General features: G+C 46.9%; 1 protein-coding gene across 1 annotated transcript in view; it reads right to left on the reverse strand.

Annotated features, from left to right (window-relative positions):
* The window catches only part of CRYBG2 (crystallin beta-gamma domain containing 2), a 25640-nt gene extending 3286 nt beyond the window's left edge, over positions 1 to 22354 (reverse strand). Inside the window, exons 1-7 of the mRNA XM_036743743.1 lie at positions 22326 to 22354; positions 15558 to 15746; positions 15049 to 15351; positions 10371 to 10434; positions 10106 to 10169; positions 8792 to 9018; positions 7162 to 8057 (exon numbers count right to left, since the gene is read on the reverse strand). Coding sequence (XP_036599638.1) covers positions 7162 to 8057; positions 8792 to 9018; positions 10106 to 10169; positions 10371 to 10434; positions 15049 to 15351; positions 15558 to 15746; positions 22326 to 22354 — 1772 coding nt within the window. The remainder of the gene's footprint in view (positions 1 to 7161; positions 8058 to 8791; positions 9019 to 10105; positions 10170 to 10370; positions 10435 to 15048; positions 15352 to 15557; positions 15747 to 22325) is intronic.
* Between the last annotated feature and the right edge of the window lie 2192 nt (positions 22355 to 24546).

Consider the following 24546-nt stretch of genomic DNA (forward strand, 5'->3'; position numbering starts at 1 on the left):
CTAACTCCCAGGGTTACTATTAGGATAAAACAAGATAATATTTATAAAATGCTTTCCAAACAGTAAAGCTAGCTTTAAACCAAGAGCAGCTAGGTGGCCCAGTGGATAGAGCTCTAGGCCTGGAGTCAGGAAGATCTGAGTTCAAATTCAGCCTCAGACACCAGCTGTGTGACCCTGGGCAAGTCACTTCACCCTGTTTGCCTCAGTTTCCTCATCTGTAAAATGAGCCGGAGGAAGAAATGGCAAACCCCTCCCACATCTTAAAGGGTTGGATGTAACTGAAACATCTGAACAGCAAAAAAAATTAAAGCAAGACCCATCTTAAAGGTTCCATAGACATTAATATTTAAAAATCCTGAAGGGAATTAAAGAATTCTCTCCCTGTTTTCATTATCAATTACCCAGAGTAACCTTTTGAGTTCATTGAGGAAACTCCTGGTTTCTTTAAGAAAAGTGATTTGCAAATTAATGCAAATTAGCAACTGTCCTATGACTTCTAATCTTCTAGGATGAGTGACTCATGAGGCGTCACAAGGCCAGCCTGTCAGAGGAGGGAGTCAAACCCTAGGCTTCCCGACTCCCAGGCCCATTGTCTATCCACTACTCCTGGTTATCTCTTCCCTACATCTGGGTTTCCATGTATTGGGTTTGCTTAACTCAGAGTGGACCTGTCCCAGGGAGGCAATTTTATTTCCCTGCCTTCAGGGATCCTCTTTTTTTCTAATTAAAAAAAAAAACAAAATTATATTGAATTCCGAATTCTCACCCACCTTTCACCCCTCCCCACCCATTGAGAAGATAAGAAACTCGATTCTGGGCTCCTTCTCAAGCTCTGAGAGATCTTTGAGAGATCATCTTGTCCGCCCCCTTGGCTCAAGTCGGATAGAAGTGGCTTGACTGTTTCTGGTTCTTCTTCTTGCCTCTTTGGATCTCGTTCTGATCTCTTCCCTCTCTGCCTGCCTTTCGTTCATTTGTTCAGTCATTCCTGTAGCAAGTCTCAAATCTCTCAGATCCATTCCAGGGATATCCTTTTCCTGCCCTCAGGACCTTATCATTCCACCCCCTCCCCCCAGAGCTGGCTGGGGGCCTTGGGACTTTGGCCCTGCTTTGACAGTCCCCAGACGTGAGTCAGTATTTTATGAGGGGCTGAGATGAAAGGCGCTGGGGCAGAGAAGAAGCTGTGGAAAGCCAGTCTCAGCCTTAGGACTTGTCAGACTAGATGCCAGGGTTGGGGGGTGGGGGGAATAAAAAGGGGATATGGGCCCAGCCCCAAGCCTGACGCCTCTATCTACTTGGCAATAAGCTGGCCTTCAAAGAAGTGGGTGGAGAGGAAAGGGGGACCATCTGAGGCTGGCCCAGTAATCTCTGTGCATGGGGTACAGCTGGACTCCTTGATCCCCAAGAAAAATTTGCATCCTTTTTCCTGAGTCTCCTGTCTTGTCACTGAACTTTTATCTAAGCTCACTGAACTGATTCACTGGGGCTCCATCCCCCCACTGAATTCCATGTCCTTAATGGGCCTCATATTCCTGAGTCCCATTCCCTCACCAAGGCTCCCATTACTCTTATTGAACCCTGTCCCCTACCCTGAACCCCCTTCACCTCTCCTAGCTCATGTACTAACAATAGATCGCTCAGTCCAAGAGAAGGGCTAATGCCTCAGGAGCAAAGAGAAAGAAGGTTTGACAGGGGAGAAAGCTCCTGTGGCCTTTGAAGACCATAAGGTCAGAAAGAGAGGACAGTCGATGGCTGACATGATATATCAGACCTTCTCCTGGATGGAGCCTTTTACCGTCAGTATATGGGATGAGAGAGGGGAAGGAGAAGGGAAAGGGGGCTCAGGCTGGGGGGGGCAGGGTTCAATAAAGGTAATGGAAGACTTCGTGAGGAAATGGGACTCAGCTTTGAGAGAGAGACAGACAGACAAACAGAGACAGAGACACAGACAGAGACAGAGACAGATGGACAGAGATACAGACAGACAGACAGACAGACAGAGACACAGAGAGACAGACAGACAGAGAGGAGAGAGAGAGAGAGAGAGAGAGAGAGAACGCTTTCTCCTGACTGTCTAAATCTCTTTCATGAGCAGGAGGCAGGAAGGTATCTCAGAATCTCACCCACTCTCACTTTAACCATGTGTTGCATCCTTAGGGATTGAAGCCTAGAGAGGCATATGAGGGTAGGGGGGTGGGGAAGAAGGATGGACAAGATAACCTGTACCCTCAAAACATGGCCTGTGGGACTGGGAAGTGGAGGGGGGTGGGGAAGTGATGCCTAATCCAGCAAGTCAAACAAAACCCTCAATTCACCTGTGAGTCACCCCCCAAACTGGGCCAAACCAGTCTCTACGCACACCCGAACTCACACACCCATCCACTACTACGGATTCAACCGAAACCCATCTGTCCTTGTCAGGCCCCCCCCCCCAACCACACACACCTCTCCTATTTCCAGTGCCTTCCACCCCGGCCTCAAGGGCTTTCACAGGGGAGTTGTCAGAATGGGGGCATAAAAATGTGGGGGGCAGCAGACTCCAGCTGGGACTCCATAGAGTCTATCATTATGTGCCTGGGGCCAAAAATAGATAGGGAGAGGACTGGGTGGGGGCCACCCACAGCCTCACCCCAGCTTCTTCCCTATTTTGACCTCTCCTCCCTTCTCCCTGACCTTCCTCTCCCCTTATCCAAAGCTGAATCCCAGATGATTTGAGAAGCGGTCTTACCCAGGGTCTACTCAAGGTCATCCCTAAGTCCAGCAATCACCATCTGCTGTGGGGATCTGGGGATGGAGGTGGGCACAGGGAAAGGAAGGGGAAGTAGAGAAAGAGCAGGACATTCCTAGGAATCGAAAGTGTTCATTTAAAACACATTTGTAGAATGTCAGAGATGGGAGGGACCTTAGAACATCAGATGCCTTAGGAGACAAGGACATCATAATCTCTTCGGTTGGGCTGCCCATTGCATTTACCTTCAGCATTTTCTCCAACACCTGCCTCTACCCTGTCAGATAAGGGAAAGTTGATTCATAGAATACTAGAGCTGGAAAGGAGGCCCTGGGAAGAGCCTTGGAATGTAGAATATAAGATCTAGAAGAAAGCTTCGAGACCATCAAACTAACCAGTTCATATTGCAGGTGGGGAAACGGAGGCTGAGAGAGGAAAAAAAGCATCGGAGTGGTAATCAGAACATGGGGCTGCAGTCCGAAGTCTACCAAAAACTCGATGCATGACCTTAGACAAGCTACTACTCTGGAACTCCATCTGTGAAATGAGGATGATGGTAGTATTTGCTCTATCTACCTCACAAGGTCTTTGAAATGACAACATAAGAGATATGTAATATAAATAGATTAACACACATGTATTTATATATACTATAGATAATGTGCAATATAAATAGATATTGATTTAGAGGTCATTCAAAATCCCTTCACTATATAAACGAAGAACTGAGGGCAAGAGGTTAAGGCACCTAGTGATTTATACAGTTAGTAAGTAGAAAAGCCAGGATTCAAATCCAAGTGCTCTGACTCCAAGCCTAGTGGACCTGGGTTCAAATCCCTGTTCTGCTACTTCTGTCGACAACACTAACCTCCTTCTAGCCTTCTAGCAGGCTCCTAACCTTCACTTCATCCTCAATCCACATTCTCCTTCACTTTCCATATCCCGATCAAAGTCCAGGGGCAGAACGCTGGAGGAGAGGGCGAAGGTCCCAGCTTTGCTCAGCTCTGCCTCGCTTAACTCCAATTCACATGCAAGCACAAATCAAGCCATCACCCTCGTGGTATCCTTGGTCCTCTTAGGAACAACAACACCACCACCATATTCAATTCATTTTCAAGTCTTGTTGATTCTACCTGAAAAACATTTCTCACAACCCTCCTCTTCTCTCTACTTAGTCACCGCCTTGGTTCAGACTCTCCTTACCTCTCACCCAGACTATTGCCTCATCATCACCCTGCCTCCTCTCTCCACATTCCACTCCACCTTCCATGTAGCAGGCAAATCGATCTTCCTAAAGTGCAGGTCTGATGATCTCATCTCTCCTACTCAATAACCTCCGGTGGCTCCCTATTCCCTCTAGAATCAAATACAACACTTCTCTGTTTGGCATGTAAAGGCCCTCACAATCTGGCTCCGATCTCCCTTTCCAGGTTTATTACACATTAACCCTCTTCTTGCCCTCTAGGCTCCAGTCAAATGGGCTTTCTTGCTGTTCTTTGTGCTTCGTTCTTCTGAGCCAATCTCTGAGCCTTTCTGTAGGCTATTCCCCAAACCAAGAATGCACTCCTTCCTCACCAACACCTCTTAGAATCCCAGATTGTTTCCAAGTCTTGGTCATGTTCAACCTACACTCATCCCTTCTTATTCCCCACCTTCCCCCAGCTGCCAATGCCTCTCCAAGGAATTATCATGTCTTTACTTTGCATGTACTGTACACATGTATATACTGTATATGGCATGCATGTATATACTGTATATGCATATACTCCATGTGACATATGTATGCACGTATATGTTGTATATGTATATATTCTATATGCTATACACACACATATATACTGTAGACAGTATATGGTATATATATACGGTATATGGTATACACATATATATTGTATAGGCATATACAGTATACCTGTATAAACTGTAGGCATGCTGTGTATAGTTTGCTTTCCCCAAGAGAATGCAAGCATCTTGAGGGCAGGGATTGTCTCATCTCTGTCTTTGTATCCCAAGCACCTCGAAGAGCACCTGGCACGTCCTTAGGTGCTTACCCATTGATCACTGTCTGTATGATCTGGAGAAAGCCAAGACCTCTATGGAGGTCAATTACTCATCTTTAAAAAGGAAAAAGAGAGGACTAATTGACTTTAAAGTCTTTTCTAACTCTAAATCTCCATGTAATCTGCTGTTTAATTTTCCCAACAGCCCCAGTGAGAAGGATGGCACAAGCGTTACTATCTTCATTTTGCAGATGGAGCAGCTGAGGCTCAGAGATGGAAAGTGGTTTATCCAAGGTTGCACAGCAATTGATTTGCAGAATTTGGTCTCTTCTGGCTTCCAGGCCAGTGTTTTGTTGTTTGTTTTTTTGTTTTTTTTTTCCCCCACTAGAGCACTAATAAAATATTTCTCTTAGCCTCAGTTTTCCCGTCTGCAAAATGAGATGTGAAAGTCTCTTGTAAGCCTCAAGGTGCCATATAGATAAGAGTGCTCACTTATTATGAATGGAATGATTAAATAATCTCTGTCCTTTTCCTAACAATAGACACACCCACCGTCCACACTATCGGCAATGAGACGAAAGAGTATCGGTTTGGTATCAGCTGGCACTTAGGAGCAAAGATCCTAAGCTGGAAGGGACCTTAGAAGCCTTCAAATCCAACCCCGTCATTGAACAGACGAGGAAACTGAGGCCCAGAAATGTGAAGTGGGTGGGAAGCTAGGAAGAGTCAAGGCCAGGATTCGGACCCAGAACTCCTCAGAATCCTCTCACCTACAAGTCTTTTAGGGACTCCATACTCTTCTCTGGGGTCAAGGGGTAAATACAGGGATAAGGGAGAGGGAGTCTTCAGAAGCTTCCTAGCCCCGGGTAAAGATGGGCAAGATAATAATAAAAACTGGTATTTCTATTATTACGTGATTTTATTCAATCTTCCCCCAAGCCCTGCAATAATACTCCAGCTATCATTGTCCCCCTTTTACAGACGAGAGAACTAGGATTAGAGAGGTGTAGTGACACTCCCATGGTGCCACAGCTAGTAAACATCTGAGGCAGGAGTTACAGTCAGCTCTCCGACTCAATGACCAGGATGCTAGCCATTAGCCACGCTGGCTCTGGGGTCAAAGCTCCCTTCCTCAGCCCCCATTCCCTTATTGTCTTTCCCCTGTAGAATATAAGCTCCTTGAGGGCGGGAACTGTCTCTCTTCTGCATCGATATTCCTAGTGGTTGGTACCTAGTAAATGGTTAATTCTTTTTCCATTCATTCATTTATTCATCCGTTTTCTCAGACGACCTGAGACCTCTATGGAAACAGGAATGGGAGAAACTCAGATAGGACCTTCTTTTAGAGAGGCAACTTGGTATAATTGGGAAAAAATCTGCGCCTCTGTATTCTGCCTCTGGCATTTACTCCCTGCGTGACCTTGGATAAATCACTTCACCACTCTGGGCCTCAATTTCTATAAAATGAGGGGGTTGAACTAGATGAACATGGAGGTCCTTTCCAGCTCTCCTATGACCATGGTCTCTAAGATCCCTGATGAAGACAGGCAGGCATGATAGGAAAGCTGAGAATCCAAAGACTCATGAGAATTAGTATTCTGAAGCTCTCTATTTATTTTTTGCAGTCATATGATCTTGCTTAGTGGGTTTCTTACTGTTGTGTTGGATTCCCCTTGGCCAAAGGAAACTCCATCCAAGGCTCCTCTCTCTTTTCTCCCTCCAGAGCTGCCCCCCTCCTTCAGTCCAGAGGCCCTTGATGCTGCTGTCTCCCTCCATTAGCCCAGAGCATCAATAGCTAACTTTAATAAGTGTCATTAGAATTCTTGTGATGAGGAGCCCTCCTGTCATTCCAGAAACCGAAGGAGCAGGGCTCAATGATAATTAAGAACCTTTCTCACTTCACTCATCTGAACCAGAGCTCCCACCACTCAGGCCTCCCAAGACTTCAAAGCATCTTCCTGCCATCGCCTTACCAACCAAGTATCTAATCCTCTTGGCAGCTTGAGGCCCAGAAAGGTTGAACGACTTGCCCCAGGACACCCAGCACCTTGGCAGCTGAAATAAGACTAGAAGCAGGTTCCCAGGCCAGGATTTGGGTGCCCGATCCCTTCAAAGGGTGGGGATGGGGTAACTCCCTTCTGACATTGGGCACTGCCCTGGCCAGCCACACAGAGGGGAGATCAAGACAGGGACTGGCCTCTGGTCAGCTGGAAGGAAAGATGGCATAGATGGGCTATCAGGAAGGGAGAAGAGAAAAAAGTATGGTCAGTTCCCAGGCTGGAGGTTGGGGTGAGGGTGGGATGGGGAAGGACAGAGCTCAGAGCTGGAGGAAAGGAATGAATGAATCCCTAGTACGGAGGAGAAGGCAGGGCTCAGAGAATGGGGCCAAAGAAAACCAAATGTGTCTCTCTCCAAACGGAGCCCTCCTCTACTCACCTTCTGTCCAGAGATCCAGGTGTCTCAGCGGCCTGGCTCCCAGCAGCCTTGCCTGCTCTCCTTGGGTACTGGTCCTGTTTCAACTGGGGTTCCCAGGGCCAGGAGTCGGGGCACCCCGTGATGGGGCGTGGCTCCTGGGGAGGGGCCTGCACCCTCACCCGGCAGCCCTGGAATTCTTCAGAGCGGCCTGAGCAAGGAGCTGGTTGGGCCGGTTTCAGCTCCCACGGCACTGACGGTACTAACTCTGGCTCCCCTCCACCCTCCCCAGGATTCACCCCTCTCTTCTCCTGCAGGGTGATGGTGACAAGATAGCAGGTGGTCCTGGCTGGCAATGGACAATCAGGGGGTGGCTCTGGCCCCCCAAATGCAGGGGACTCTATTGAGTGATCATGATAGCTGTCACTCTTTGTTTGCTGACGGGGAACTAGGTGGGTGAGAGCAGGCTCAGACCTCACAGGATCTTGGGGCTGTGGGGCGTTGGTGGTGTCAATGGTATCCCCCTGGGCACAGGGGCCTACTATCTCCTCACTTGGACTAGGGTCTACCTCCTCTAGGAGGCCCTCACCAACGGCACCCCTAGTACTCAAAGGAGGCACATCAAAGGGCCCCCTGCCTTGTCCAACTACCTCATGGTGGGTCAAGGATTGTCTAAGGAGACCAGATACAGATGTCTCACCCTCTTGGGATTGTACTGGGGAGAGAGATCCTGGGGTTCCTACAAGCCCTGAGCCCTTAGGTTGGGTAGGAGCATGCGTGGCAAGGTCCGAGACACTGCCCACAGCTGGTCTCTGCAGCCGTCCTAGGGAATGAGTGGACGTCCCCAGGCTTCTCCTCCGGGGCCATCGGCCCGGGCCCCAGTTCAGCAGGTCCCATTCCGAGCTGCTCCGGACGCCTGTCTGGGGGCACAATAATCACAGGTCGTAACACCTCATGGGAACCAGGGGCCAGCACCTTCAACCTGACTCCTTGTTCTCGAAGCTCGGGTCAGAACGCAGAGGATTCTGGGAGACATTTTAGGGAGGCTATTGATAAGCTCAACCTCATCCTGAGACGACCAAGATTCTGAAGGACCTGGAGTCTCTGCCATCTGAGACTTGGTTGAAGGACTTGGAAATGATCAGCCTGGATAAGAGAAACCTTAAGAGTGAACATGATTGCTGCCTTGAGTATATGAGGGACAGCCATTTAGACAAGGGATTCCTCTTCCCACTCGGTCTCTGAGGACAGCGTTAGGAGCCAGGGTCAAGACCAGCTGGACCACCTCCCTCTCCAGTGATATATGGGGGTCAGGGAGGCTGTGTGGACACATTTCCCTCAACATTTCTCCACTAGCTCCCTCCCACTACTCCTGTCATTGTCTCCACCTCTAGTGGAATGGAAGGAATGCTCAAATTGGAGTCAGAACACCTTGGTTCAAACATGAGCTCTCCCACTCATCTGGCTGTACCACAGCCAATCACTTCCTTTTCTAAGCCTTAGTTTGCCCCCTGCCCCCCACCTCCCACCAACACACTCACAAAATGAGAGTTCTAGATCCTTTGAGATCTTATGATCTCCCTTGCCTCCTGGCTGGCACAGGTCCTGGGCCTTAGAGCTACCCAAGCAAGGAAGGGACCCTTAGGTAGACAACCTTGGCAGAGGATGGCTGGTCCCCTCTGGGCTGAGGGGCCTGGGCCTTGAGCCAAGAGGTAGTGACTGGGTCCTGGCTGACTTGGCCCTGTCCACTAATGAGGTATAGCCCCACCTTCCCCACAGGCAGGGCCTGGACTCTGCTCCTCTTCCTGGGCCTCCCGCCCACAGCCACTAGCTGCTGTTTGGTTGTTGTTGTTGTCGTTAGGGGGTAGGAGGTGCCAATTCCTATGCCAGTCAGGCACAGTCCTTACCACAGCTCTTTCCAGGCAGGGACTCGGTTGGCTTTGGGGAGCTGCAGTCCCAAGAAATTACCTCCTTGTCAAAGGTCACACAGGAAGTCAGGGTCAGAAATGACACAAGGACTCTTGGTCAGTGTGGGAGGGGAGAGCTCATCTCAGGCTAATGCTGAGTACTAAAAAGAGCTGTGCCCCATTTGGGGGAAGAGGTATCCTAGGGGAACCCTCAGTCTGAGTGAAAGAGCAGAAAGGATCACAAAGCCCTCCAACCCTCCGTGGGCAAAGCGGCCGGTATTAGGCGATGCCCTGTAAGGACTGAGGGTGTGTGTGTGTGTGTGTGTGTGTGTGTGTGTGTGTGTGTGTGTGTATGTTGGGTAGGTGGGTGTTTGTAATTGGGGTGGTTGTGGTGATGTGGGTTGATTGTTGTGGGGTGATTGTGCACAGTTGTCAAGTAGGCGGTAATAACTCTAAGGAAAGGGCACAGTTTAGGCACTGGGGGAAGACTTGGATTTGGATCGGATGGAAGCTTGTTGAGGGTAGAGATTGTTTCATTTTTGGTATCTCTGTCTCCAGTACCTAGTTCAGTGCCTGGTATAGAAGAGGGGCTTAATAAGTGCTTGATCCATCCAGAAGGCATATGGGGGAGCAGCCTTAAACTGAAGTCCTCGCCTTTTCTCCAGCCCATGCTGGTGGTTCCCATGGGAACCTTAGCCTGGGCCAACTTTGGTGCCTGAGGTCCCAGCCCTTAGTCCCTGTCTCTTCTGTGAGGCCCCCTCCTCACAAGCTTCCAAAGAGATGAATCAGTGTATTCTCTTAAGAAGCTTCCCTTTTCGAGTTCTCTCCCTGAAAAATAGGGATAATAGAACTTTCATTATCTACCTTGCCAGGGTGTAGTAAGGAAAGCATTTTGGAACAAGCAAAATCCTTTGGAAGTAGGCACTTAGAGAGGTCATCCATGGTGCCATAGAGTGCCAGTAGGAAGTCACTGACACAACAGAGCCCAGCTAAGTAGCCCTGTTAGCTACTACTACTGTTAAAATTATTATTTAAAATAACAACTGCTAGCATGACCATACCTTGCTGTTGTGGTTGCTGCTGCTGCTCTGAACCAGGTCTGGGCAGCTCTGACCTCCCCAGGGCCTAGGAAGAGAGCACCAGGGGAACACAGGGGTGAACAGTCTCTCTTGCCTCCTTCACTCACTCAAAATCCCTCAAGGTTGGACTCCCTCCCATAAGAATATTTTCATCTGGAGCAAATCAGTTGGTGTGGCTGGGATGGGGGTGGGAGGTGTTGGGGCAGCATAGAAAATAGTCAGACATTGAGTATAGCCTAACCCTTACCTGCTTGGGGATCAGGGTGGGGGGAAAGGCAGGGTTCCAAAGAGGGGTGCCATGGCCAGAGACCCTAGGGGGATGGTTCAGGACTAGTTGCATCCATCAGAGGTAAGGGGGACAGCAGCACTCTGTAAGCACCCTGAGGCAAGGTCCTGTTCACCCTATGCTAGTTCCAGCTCTGCCCACCCCCATTCCCTTCCATTAAAGCAAGGGTTCTTAATCTGGGGTCCATGAACTTAAAAAAATTCTGACAGGTGGGTCTTTTTGTAATCTTATGTATTTTATTTCATGCATTTAAAAACCTTATTCTGAGTAGTCCATAGTTTTCATCAGGCTATGAAAGGGGTCCAGGATGCAAAAAATGTTAAGAGACGCTGGTTTGGGACCTAAGTGTTACTTCTTCTTAAGGGTGGGCAAGGGAAGGCCAGCAATAAGGAAGGACTCTTGGATCCATTGGAATCAGGAAAGGAACAATTCTACCTCTACTCCTCTGTTTCCCCCCTACACACACACACACACACACACACACACACACACCACAGCCTTTGCTCCATCCCTTACAGACCCACTGAACTCAAATCTGGCCAGAGATTGGAACAGGAACAGAAAGAAGAAGAGAATAATAGATTGTTGCAGTTGGAAATGACCTTAGAACAAAGAATGTCCTAGCTGGGAGTGAACTTAATACGTAGAATGCCAAAATTGGGAGGGAACTAAGAACATGAAAAGTTAGAACTGGAAGTGACCTTAGAATAGAGAATGCCAGAGCTAGGAGGGCCCTTAGAACACAGGATATCAGAGCTGAGAGGGCCCTTAGAACAGGGAATGTCAGAACCAGGAGGGCCCTTAGAACCCAGACTGTCAGAGCTGGGAGGGCCCTTAGAACACAGAATGTCAGAGCTGGGAGGGCCCTAGAACATGGAATGTCAGAGCTGGAAGTGACCTTAAAACAGAGAATGTCAGAACTGGGAGGGTTAGAACTGAGAATGTTAGAGTTGGGAGGGTCCTTAGAACCCAGAATGTCAGAGCTGAGAGGTTCCCTTGAAGAGAAAAAGTCACTGCTAGAAGTGACCTTAGAACAGAGAATGTCAGAACTGGGGGTGGGGCCTTAGAACATGCAACGGCAGAGCTGGAAATAACATTGGAACATGCTACGTCAGAGCTGGGAGTGACCTAAGAGAACATTAAATGTCAAAGCTGGAAGGAACTTTATGGATCATTTAGTTCATCTTCATTTTACAGATTTAGAAACTGAGACACAGAGAGAAATAGAGACAGACCCAAACGGACACAGACAGGGAGAGGAGGCAGAGACAGATAGGGACACAAGAACAGGGAGAGGGCCAGAGACAGAAACCCACCCTCTCCCCCTGGCTATGCCCACTTCCTCCTTGGCTTCTACCTGGACCAGGTCCTGGGTACCCTGGGATAGGGAATGAGCCGAGTCATGGCCCGTAGGAAGCCCAGGGCCCTGCATTCCCACGGCTTCATGAGAACATGGTCCAGACCCTTGGACAGGTACATACATGCAGAGCCTGTCATCCAATTCCCTTGGTCCTGACTCACTCCTTTCTGACCCCGCCTTCTCACAGGTAGGCTGGGGTAGGAGCCTGAGCTTCCAGATTGGGGCAGGAGGTGGAGAGGAGGGACAGCACCCGGTTTGTGCCAAAGGGGGTGGGGTAGGCCTTCCGCCAGTAGGGTTAAAGGTCTGACTGGTCTGGCTTCCAGGGAGATGAGAAAGTCCTCCATTTGCATTTACCCATGACGGCCCTGGAGGCCCTGAGGGGGGAGGGGGATGTCCTCCAGCCCTAGGGCAGTGCCCATCACCCCCCCACCCCACACACACACCCCAACCCTCTACAGAATATTAGGCTATTTAATGGTCTAACATTCTGTGTTCTAAGAGCCCTCCCTGCACCGATGTTCTATGGCCCAGGGGCCCTTCCAACACTGCTCTTCTATCCCTGAAGGTCCCAGTTCAGCTCGTGCCCAGTCACCCTCTGACTCTTCCTCCTTGGGCATGGGCATATCCTGACCAGCCGTCCCAGCCTCCCAGCTTTCTCTTTTTCTCCCCACCTCCTCCTCCCAGCCTCAGGCCTAGAGCACACACAGCTGGCCAGGAGGCTGCCTGATGACAGCTGGGGCTCGAGATAAGATCTAAACAAATTACAGCCATTACTGCATACAAACATTCTCAGTCTAAACATACTTTACACCCCCATGCCTGTGTACAGGGCTTTTCATCAAGTTGGGGGAGCTTTGAGGATGAAGAATTCAGGTTACAAGGGGCTTGGGTAGTAGATATATGCTCATACACTCACAGACTGTGATAACTGGAAGATCACCTAGTCCAACCTCCTTCATGGTACAGCTAGGGAAACTGAGGCCTACCAGATCACACATTTTATTTACTTACTTGTGTCCAGGTTGTGTCCTCTCCCACCCCAATAGAATTTAAATTCCTTCAAAGAGCAGGGACTCTTTTTTTGTCTTGTCCCACCTAATATAGTACCCATTATACAGTAGGTGCTTAATAAATGTTTGAGTAAATGGACTGAGTTGAATTTCCACTGCCTTACAAAGCCTTGCCCAGGATCACACAGTGAATCAGTGGCAAAGGCATTACTAGAACCTCTAAAATTCCAGCCCAGTGACTATGACAAAAGAGACCAAGGTCTAGGGATGGTAGAGCTGAAGTCTATCCATGCTGATTCCCACCACACCCACAAGCCTAGGGCAGGGGGGAGGAAAGGGTTAAAGTTTAGGAATTCAAAAACTGACCAGGGATAGAATCATAGATTTACAGCTGGAAGGGACCTCAGAGGTTCTGTGGTCCAACTCCTCATTTTACAGAGGAGGAAACTGAGGCCCAGGTCACAGAATCAGTTAAGTGGAAAATTAGGATTTGAATTCAGGACTTCAGATTCCAGATCCGTAGATCCTGTCATAATAATAGCACTCACCTCCCAGGGTCGTTGTAAGGATCAGCTGAGCTAACACACGTGCAGTGCTTTGCAAACCTTTAGGTGATATATAAATGCTGCCGCTGTTATTATTATTTTCACTGTCCTACGGCTGTGTGACCCTGGGCAAATTGCTTCCCTTCTCCAGGCCTCAGTTTCTCCATCTATAAAATGGGGGGCTTGAATTAGCTAGAGGCCACTAGATGATCTCCAAGGCCCCTCATACCTCTAATGTCTAAGATTTCAGTCTTTTAAAATCATGTCCCTCAGGTAGAGGGATGTGAAAGCATTTGTTAAGTACTTACTCTGTGCCGGGCACTGTGCTAAATTTTACAAATATTATCTTGTTGGAACCTCACGGGAACCCTGGAAGTAGGTGCTATTACCTCCGTTTTACAGTTAAGGAAACTGAGGCAGACAAAGGTGAAGTGACTTGCCTGGGGTCACACCTGCCTGAGACTACTTTTGAACTCAGGTCTTCCTGAACTCAAGTCCAGAGCTTTGTCCCCTGCACAATCTAGCTAGAGATGAATAATTACAAAATATCTTTATTAAATTTAAATGATTATTGTTAAACTCTCTAATTTTAATTTGAATAAAAATTAACATATTTTAATATCAGTTCTGCAACTAACTTGCCACATATTCTTTGATAATTTCCTTTCTCTCTCTGGGCCTCAGTTTTCCCATCTGTAAAGTGAGGAAATTGGATTATCTTTTTTTTTTTTTTTTTTACTCCTTTTGGCCCAGATCTGTGATTTTATCTATGTGGGGAACACCTGATTAAAAGAAAAATCTCCCTGGCCCATTCAGAGCAGCAATCAGTCTGCAATTTGTAGTCTTAGAAGAACAATTCTTAATTTTTTTTTTATCTCAGGACCCCTTTACACTCTTAAAAATTAAAAATTCCTCAAAGAGTTTTTGTCAACATGGGTTATATCCACCGATATTTACAGTAGGAGAACTGAAAATGTCTTACTTTTATTATAAAAGAGTTTTGACTTTCAGGTCCCCAGACCTCACTTTGAGAACTCCTGGCTCTTAGAGGATTGCCTGGGGGCACTGGGAGGTTGATGACTTATCTCGGGTCATAGAGAAGATCATTAATCTAGGGATAAAAGGGACCTCGGAAGTCATTTAATCTGACCCAGTCACTTTACAGATAAGGAAACTGAGGCCTGGAGGTGTTAAATGACTTGCCGAAAAGGACGCTGCTAATAAGCATCACATGCAGGAGGGATTTGAACCCAGCCAGGTGCTTGGATTCCAACGCCTGTACCAAGCAACATCCCACAACTAATATGTGTCAGGCACGACTACTATCTACTACCCCCATGCGCCTCTCATACTTCTATTCTATGATTTTTAAGAGGTTTAACCTCTTAAAGTCTCTAAATCCTGTGGAAGACTAGAAATTAGTCTAAGTTTCCTTCCAGCTCTAGGATTCTGCATTCTATGTTCTAAGGTCTCTGCCAGCTCTAAAATCCAACGACCTAATTAATTAATGATCTGAATTGTTTGTCTAATATTTAAGGCTCTCGGGTCCCTCTAGCTCTAATATTCTGTGCATACCACTGGCAGCCACCGCCCTCGAATCCAAGCACCGAACCGTCCCAGACCCTGAGACCCCTTCTTCCGAGACCAACTCCAACGCACGACGCGTAGGATCCTCCATCTAAACACAAAGTCCTTCCCCAATGCCAAGTCTCTACCTCACTCACCTGTCTGGGACTCTGTGCTCTCCTGGCAGAGGTGGTTCTTTGTTCCGCCTGTCCCTCCGGCCCCCCAAGCCCCCCAGGACCCGGACCAGGCGATCCCCCAGATCCCGGAGCCGCGGCCGAAGCCGGGGCCGCTCCGCCATGGCAGGGCAGGGGGCCGTCGGGAGTAGCTTTCCTTGGACGCGGCTTCCTTCCTCCCGGAGCCGGGCTTCTAGGACAGCTGAGTAGCGGGTGGGGATGTGTGTGTCACCCGGATTCCCGCCGTGTTTACTGAGAAAACACCCCTCACCCACTCTCTCCCGCCCACTGAACAAACAGGAGCCTGGCCGGGAGCAACCAACCGCCGAAGGTGGGGGCCGGGGGGAGCGTAGTGGCAGAGTCACCTGGTCAGGTCTTCATTTAGGCTCTAGGGGCTTAACCGGTAGGACTGGGGCAGTGCAAGGGGGCGGGTCTCCCTGGACGCTCTCAAAGCTCTAGTCCCGCTTGCTTTGGGGCTGGGCAGCGGATCTCACAGTCCTTCCTTGGTCCTTCCCTTCTGTAGACCCCTTCTCCACTCCCCGAAGCGCTGAGGTCGGTGGGCGATTCTGTTTTGGGCCTCCAGGGGAAGCAAAGGGGCCGGGGCCAGAGTTGGGGTCAAGGGTCGGAGGCGGAGGTAGGTGAGTGAGCTACCTGAGCGAGACCGTGAGGTCTGGGGCCAGAGTCTAAGAAACCCAAACAATGTTAGACCTGGAAGGGGTCTGGACAACTGCACGTCTAGACGTCTAATCCATTCAAACTTGTATTTGAACTTGGTATTCGATTTAATTCAGCAAATTCAGCATTATGCTTCCGGGATGGTGCTAGCATCTGGGGACAGAAGACATGAATAAAACAATCCATGCCCTGAAATCATTGATCTAGTTCTAGAAGGGACTTCAGAACGCGCGTGGTCCAAGCGCTCCATTTATAGATAAGGAAACTGATACCCAGAGTCCGTGCTGGAAGTAGCTCAAGGCCACACTGGCTGTAGATCCGTGGGTCTCCGTGCTTCTGGCTGGCGGGGCGGGGCGGGGCGGGGCGGGGGGGGGGGGGGGAGCGTGTTAGAGGAGATTCTCCCTCCTCCGTCCCAATCTCCTGAAAAGCTTTCCCATTATCTCTGCCTGTTGGTTTCCCTGTGTTCCTTCAAGACAGCTCATATCTCCCCTTAGATCTCTCCCGATCCCTCGAGCCTCAGGAATTACCTCCCATCTATTCAGCGTATATCTTGTATATACTTCATTTTCACGTTGTCTCCATTAGATCATAAGCTCCCTGAGGGCAGGAGCACTGTTTGCCCTTCTTTGTATCCTCTGAGGTTAGCACAGTGCCTGGCACATAGTAAGTGCTTAATAAATACTTGTTCAGTAGCTGAAAATCTGCCACTCTTCATAGTCAATGAACATTTATTAAGCACCTACTACATGTCGGGCATTGTGCTAAATTCTGAGTTGACAAAGAAAGGCAAAAGATAGTTCCTTCCCTAGAGGAGTCAAACTGTGCTATGATCTCTCGAACACTTTCTACTGGACGCCTAACTAGTCTTAGGACCCTAGGAAAGTTACTCAATTTCTGAATCTGTTTCCTCCTCTGGAAAGTAGAGAGTTGATTAAACATGTACTTATTAATCAACAAGCTTTTATTAAATATCTATTTATTCTCCAGGTATTTTACTCAAGGCAAGGCATAAAAAGACAAAACAGGAAATCATTTCTGCTTTCAAGGAATGCACACCCTGCATAAATATTGGTACATAGAAAACACATACAGGGCAGATATAAAATAACCTTGGAGGAATGTAACGGCCCTGGGAGAAACCAGGAAAATCTTCATACAGAAACCTGAGCTGAATCTTGAAAGAAACCTGGGAATCCAAAGGCAGTCAGGGAGGAATTTCCAGGCATGGAAAGGACCAGAGATGGGAGGTTCAGTGACCCATGTGAGGCTCTTTGGAGAGCCCACTCTGCCCAGGGTGCTGTGCTAGTCAAAATAGCTGACAAAACCCAAATACAGCCTTTACAAACTCGGGGATCCTTCTCAGCTCTTCAAGTAGGTTGTCAAGAATTCCCCAGGCTCTGCTTCTAAGGGCAAGCTCTAATAGGGACCTTTTAAGGCTCCCAAGGTCCCAGCTGTTTCTGATGCTCCATCACCTAGGAGCAGGGAAGAACAAAGTCAGAGGCAAAGGACTGAGGCTCGGTTTCTCACCTATGAAATGCGAGTAATAATGATGACTACCTTTCAGGGTTGTTGTGTAGACAAAAGAGATGATATTTGTAAATCACTTTGGAAATCTTTTAGTGATCTATAAATGCTGGCTATTATTTGTTTTTTTTTATTATTATTCACAGATACATGTGGGTATGGATGGGAAGAGCCACTGACTTTAGATCTTCCTCTCTCCCTACCCAGGGGCTTACAGCATTTATTGTCTAGATCACCACCAAGAAAGAACAGTTAGATCTTTGCTATGCACACCTAGTCCCCAGCAGGCAGCCAATCAAAAAGGCCCCCCTTTGGACACATGGTAAGCAGATGAGAAAGAATCATAGACTATCCTCCAAGTCTCCCATGTGGAGGTGGAGATGTGGAGAATGGCCTGACATAGCGTGCTGTACATGCTCATAAGGACCCTGCCCTCAAAGAGCTTATGTTCTACTGGAAAACAATAAATATCACCTGTAGTACTTAACTGCAAACCTTACATTCTGTCTTTCAGGCTCAATCTCTTATCTACCTCTCCTCTTCTGCCTTCTCTGACCTTTGTCCTTAGCTCTGGCCCATGATTCCTCTTCAGATGACTCCTGGTGGCCTCAAGCAGAATCGCCCACTCACTACAGCCAAAGGCATGGGGGAGGGGGGATGGAAAGTCAGGAGATGAGGGGACAGTGAGACCCGAATCCAAGGATCAAATGAAATAACGTGTGTAAGCCATAAACCACTGCACAAATGTCATGATGCTTATTATCCTTATTATTTCTCTAGCTTCAAGTTTTACAAAGTCTGTTCCTCCTAACAGCCCTATAAAGTAGGGAGTGGATGTTATCATTCCTGTTTTAAAGATGCCAGTGCCTAATACAGTGCTTGGCAAATAGTAGGCACTTAATAAATGCTTCTTGATTCATCGGTTAATTGATCGATTCCAACACACAAAGTTATTTTTGAGGCAACTTTGGGCAGCAAAGGGAAGCAGAGCCTGGGATGTCTGAGCCCAAATTTCAGAAACCCACAAATCCCCGGAGTCCGTATTATGCACAGAGACACCAGCATGTATGTAGATGTGCCCAGACAAACATGTTCACAAAGGTACGTTGTTGTTTGTTGTTTGAGTCGTTTTAGTCATGTCCTCTCTTTATGACCCTATTTGAGGTTTTCTTGGCAAAGTTAATGAAGTAGTTTGCCATTTTCTTCTCCAGCTCACTTTACAGATGAGGAAACTGAGGCCAACAGGGTTAGGTGACTTGTCCAGGGTCACACAGCTAGTAAGTGTCTGAGGTCAGATTCGAACTCGGGTCTTCCAGACTCCAGGGCCGGTACTCTTATCTACCGAATCACCTAGCCAGTCCCTCACAAAGGCATGGGCACACATAAACAGACCAGTGCCTATAACCGGCTCTCTGAGGCAGAGGTCTAGAGAGGGTCTCCAGGTGTTCTTCCATCCTGAGAAAGAAGGAGGAGACACCCGAAAGTCTATGGCCACTCAGCAGGCAGGAGGAAGAGGACCCTGTAGGAAGGAAGGAGGGGGTTTGTTTCTGGTTGTAAATTTGGTCCTTCCCCAATGCCTGGTGTGCAGGATGCCATGATGAACACTAGGGGGAGACAAAGACAAACAGGTGGGCAGGCTGCAGAATGACCAAGAGCCCTGCCCCAGCACCCACCAGCAACACATCTCTTTCGTCATCCCTCCCCTGGCTGGTCTCCCAGCCTCCAGTCTCTGCCTGTTGAAATTCTGCTCTCCTTTCAAGGCTCAGCTCCAGTGCTGAATCCTCCATAAAGCCTTCCCTAATTTCCCTGCTAAAGGAAATACACCCTTCTGCCCCATCTCCACAAATCCTTCGGTCCTCTCTGATTTCTGCACACTTTTCTCATTCTGACTTGTCTTACAGCAATATGTGTACACTAGACTGCTAGCTACTTGAGGGTAGGTATTGTGGAGGGAGTTTTGTCCCCAGCATCAAGCAATGAGCGGGATCCAGCTCATCCGGGCCCCAGAGAGCCGATTGTTAAATTTCTAGTATGCACATTTACACCTCAGAAATTGGCAAATGCTACAATTCAGGGCTTGATTTATTGTTTTGATAATGGCCCAGACCTTAAAAAAAAAGCCATAGAGAAAATGTTAATAATACAGATTAAATTTAAAAGTGTGTTGTGTATATATATGTGTATGTATGTATGTATGTATGTATTCCCCCCACCCCAGAGCTAGTTGTTAAACATTTACCAGCACACTCCTGAAAAAGATCCCAAACAGAGTAGAGACCCAATTAACATTTGTTGAACTCAGCTGATTACAGAGGAATCTAATGTCAAACAAAAATGGAGATTTCCAGGGCTCAAGGATATCAGTGATCAATAAATGCCACAGAGAAATGTGCTTTGAGCTAGGGGAAGCAGCCCAGTGTAGGTGAATTTGTGTTCAGTTGTATCCCACTCTTTGTGACTCCATTTGGGGTTTTCTTGGCAAAGATACTGGGCTGGTTTGCCATTTCCTTCTCCAGCTCATTTTATAGCTGAGGAAATTGAAGCAAATAGGCTTAAGTGACTTGCCCAGGATCATGCAGCTGGTAAGTATCTGAGGCTGGATTTGAACTCAGGTCTTCCTGACTCCAGGCCCAGAGTGCTATCCACTTTGCCACCTAGCTGACCTAGAATACCAGATTTCAAATCAGGTGGTCCTCTATCATGAGACCCCCAACAATTTTAACTGCTGCAATGCTTTCCATCATGTCTGGTCTCTATACCCCTACCAATAATGTGCAGAAGGGCCCATCTGCTTCTTAGAATTTTCCAACTGCAAGTTCCATCTTCTCTCTGAGGAGTGTGAATGAATCAACATTGTTTGCTCCAATCCATAAACATATGTAATAGATGGACTGGCCTGTGGGATAGAGGAAAGGGAGCCAGTCCTTGGAGCATGCACAGAACATTCCTGGCCTGGTTTCAGGCCAAGCCACCATGATCTCCAATTTACCCTGTATCTGTTTTGTTTGTGCATAGGTATTTACATGTTGCTTCCCTCACTTATTGTTCCTTGATAGTAAAGACTAGTTTTGTTGGGTTGGGTTTTTTTTTGCCTTCTTTTGTATCCCAAGGGCTTGGCACATAGTAGGTGCTTAATTAAGGCTTGTTATTCACATAAGGAGCAATGGCTCCTGGTCCTATCAGTAGTAGGCAGTGACAAAAAGCTTTCTCGTTGGTTGTAAATCATCAGACTCAAGGGTCCCTGAGCCTTGAAGTGAGTGGGTATTCAGAAGAGGAAACTATCACATATTCCTTTTTCTTGCTTTCCTTCCCAACTAAGAGGAACATTGGTCCTCCAGTAGCCACAAAGCTGCCACCCCATCTCTCATGGCTGATGCCTCTGTTTCTTTGAGTTTCTTCTTTCCTGATCTTAGGTAAATGGCACTTCCCAGAAGGAAGTGTCCGGTGACCTTGTCAGTCTGGGAGAGTGAGCAGTCACGGGAGGGAGACTGTGGCCCATTCCCTCAGCCAGCCTGCCTCCTTAGAGCTGGAAAGGAAAAAAGAATGATGAAGGACCAAGTTAGAGGCTCAGCAGCCCCTGAGCTGTCCATTCTAGCTCCAGAGGCCTTCCCATCCAGCTCTTCACAGGTAGAGGCTTAATTGGCTCTGCCCATGTGCATGGGGTTGCCTGGACTGAAACCAGGAAGGGAATATCTATGCATACTTCAAAGACTGGCTCCTTCCCTCCCCCTCCCCACCCCATCACCATAGACCAGGCTACTCCTATTATACGTGCATGCACACATTTATACATAGTTATATGTAAATAAAGGGCAGCTAGGTGGTGCCAATAATACGTAAAGTGCCAGACCTGGAGTCAGGAAGATTTGAGTTCAAATCTGACCTCAGACACTTACTAGCTGTGTGACCCTGAGCAAGTCACTTAACCCTGTTTGCCTCAGTTTCCTCATCTGTAAAATGAGCCAGAGAAGGAAACAGCAAACTGCTCCAGTATCTTTACCAAGAAAATCCCCAAAAAAGAGATCATAAAGAGCCAGACACAGCTTAAAACCACTGAACAACAACAAAAATAGGTATACAACAGGCAATTTAGAGCAGTAGATACAGAGATACTAGCTTCAGAACCAGGAAGACCTGGATTCCAATCCTGCCTCTGACACAAACTCACCATGTGACCCTGGTCAAGGCACTAAGTGTTCTAGGTAACTCAGACTATGAATTTAAGAGAAGGTGCCAATCTCCATTGGTAGGAGCTTCCTCCTCTAAGAGCGCCTCATACTCATAAAAACACAGGACTTTTTCCCCTCCTGTTAGGATCTTTATGTATTTGAAGCTTCTTGCCCATTTGCTATGGAATCTCAGTTAACATTCATATTTTCATTAGAATCACAAAGGAAAAAAAAAACCCCTAAGAACAACCCAAGTCCAACTTCCCAGCACTTACCAGATGATGTGAGAGGCAGAACTCCCTGAAAAGATTCTGGTCCATACCATTCGAATAGTGTTCATCATTTCTTACTTTTTGCTTTCATCTCTAAAACCAGCCACGAAGGTCTCCTGATCTTTTCCCAACTCTAACTTCTCAGAAAAACTTCCTTCTGGGCCCAAATGGTCAAGACTCAAGGCCGATGTCTATAAGGATGGGTTGAAGTAGCTGTCCATGTTTAGCATGAAGAGAAGGCTCAGGGGAGGATGCGACAGCCTGTCATGTGGAAGACGGATTGGGCTTGTGCCGTTTGGCCTCAGAAAGCAAAACTAGGAAGGATGGGTCGAAGTTACAAAGAAACAAACTGAGGAAAAATTTCCTATCCATTAGTGCTGTTCAAAAATGGAATGGACTATCTTGGGAGGCTGTGGGCTCCCCCTCCATGGAGGGCTTCAAGAAGAGGCAAAATGGTCACTTGTTGGGGAAGATATAATGAGGGTTACTTTCTTGTATGAGTCTCAATAGATGGAAGCTAGGCTGTCTTCCAATGATCAAATTTGGTGATTCTGTGAATTCAGCACAACTAACCAACATACTGAAAAGTCTAATGCACTGCTCCACACCCGCAGTCCCTTACCTCTGCAAATCAGTACAGGGAGATGCCATCTCGTATCTCTTATGGGGCCAAATCTGGTTATTACAATTTCTCAGCTTTTGAGTCTTTCCATTTATATTACTGTATTGTAAGTAATGTCCACTAGGTGGCGCAGTGGACCCAGAGTCAGAAAATTCTGAATTTGACTTTCGCATTAAACTCTTACTAACTGTGACTTTGGGAAAGTTCTGTAAAATGGGGATAGTAATATCACTATGTTCCTGGTTTTTTGATAGGATAAAACGAGAAAGTACTTGTAAAGCACTTTGCAAACCTTTTATCATTCAGTTGTTTTCAGTCGTGTCTGACTCTCCATGACCCATGTAGCAGCAAGAATGTTGTTCCATTGTGGCCCATTCTTTGTGACCCTGTTTGGGATTTTCTTGGAAAAGATACTCAAGCTGTTTGACACTTCCTTCTCCAGCTCATTTTGCAGATCAGTAAACTGAGGCAAACAGGGTTAAGTGACTTGCCCAGGGTCACACAGTAAGTGTTTGAGGCCAGATTTGAACTCATGAAGAGGAGTCTTCCTGATTCCCAGACTTGCATTCTATCTACTATGGTGCCACCTAGCTATAAGGCACTATATAAATGTGAGCTATTATGATTAGAATCATTGTGTATATATTGTTTTCCTGATTCTATTTACTTCCCTTTTGTATCGGTTGATATATCTTCTTATGCTTTTCTGAATTAGTTATATTCATCGTTCTTTTCAGCACAGTAATATTTCATTATATTCATGGACCATGACTTGTATTGTTTTATATTCTGAACTAGAAAATCAAATACAAATACAAAATCAAATACAAAATACAAAGAAAGCCAGAAAACAGGGGTTGTAGATGACATTGCAAACCTATTACATATAGTTTGTTTAAAAATATGTATGACATATATGTATGTACGTATAGATAGATAATTGAACATGGGAGTAGTAACATTGTCTTGCTTGTCTATGTCCCCTACTGAGCTTTTTAAAAATTTTCTCCTGTGTATTTTGGGTATTCGTTGATACTCTTTTATCCTTTTTGTTTGCACTACTATGACTCCCTCAATTCTTACTCCTTCCCCCAAATAAATCCCTCCCTGTAAACATAATTAAACAAAACAAATTTGTATTGTAATGGTCATGTCTGAAAACGGATGGCTCATTCTGTCCCTACAATCCACCGCCTCCACACTAAGAGATGAGAGGCATTGGTCTTCTTCATCACCTGTCTTCTAGATTCATCACTGATCTTTGCATTGATTAACATTCTTAAGTCTTTCAAAGGTGTTTTCCTTTACAATGTTGTGGTCATTATAAAAATGGTTCTTCTGCTTGCTTCATTCTGTCAGTCCATATAAGTCTTCCAAGGTTTCCCCAAATTCTGCTACAACTTGTACAGCCATTCCCCATCAATGATAAGATTTTAAATACTTACTCCTATTAAATATGTCCGGAAGGCAACATAGGGTCTATTGGGTCCCATGAGGCCTGCAAAACTCATGACTATAGCCCAAACCAGATTAAAATGTAATTGGAAATGTTAAATAAAATAAATAAAAATACAATACAATATAGATAATGTTAATTTGTGGTTTTCTAAGTCAATGTGAAAACCACAGACGATGTTTCTATTTGAATCTCTCACCACTCGGGTAGTGGATAGAGAGCTAAACTGAGAACTAAGGAATCCTAAATTCAAACTCCATCTCTGATGTACCCTGGCTTTGTGACCTGGAGCAAGTCACTGAACCTCTCAGGGCACTAGACAACCCTCCAAGTCCATGCGTTGCAGATGAGGTACTAACCTGCATCAGGAGAAGGATTTTTCTCACCTGGGAGTTCCCCATACTAGTAAAATAGTAGGATCCAGGCCCCGGCCCTGTCCCTAAACAGACCTTTTACTGAACTCACCAAGTAAACTCCATCCCTGGCCAAGAATTCCCATGTGTGAAGTCATACTAGCTTCCTAATCAATATAGTTCTTCCTCTTTTGAAACCCTTGCCTCTCTCAGCAACAGGAATAAAAACACCAAGGATAGTGGGACAGTTCCGGTGTGGAACATGGCACGCCTGCTGGACTCCGCTAATATCTTGCTTAGTTTTTCTGGGCAGCTTCTTTAGGCCCAACCCACTATTTTTTTTCTTTGTTAGGGATGGCCTACCAGAGAGCAGAAGGGAGGGGCGGGGGAGGTGTAGTTGTAAATTAGGGTG

The sequence above is a fragment of the Trichosurus vulpecula genome, chromosome 2 (genome assembly GCF_011100635.1).
Source record: "Trichosurus vulpecula isolate mTriVul1 chromosome 2, mTriVul1.pri, whole genome shotgun sequence".
Classification (NCBI taxonomy): Eukaryota; Metazoa; Chordata; class Mammalia; order Diprotodontia; family Phalangeridae; genus Trichosurus; species Trichosurus vulpecula.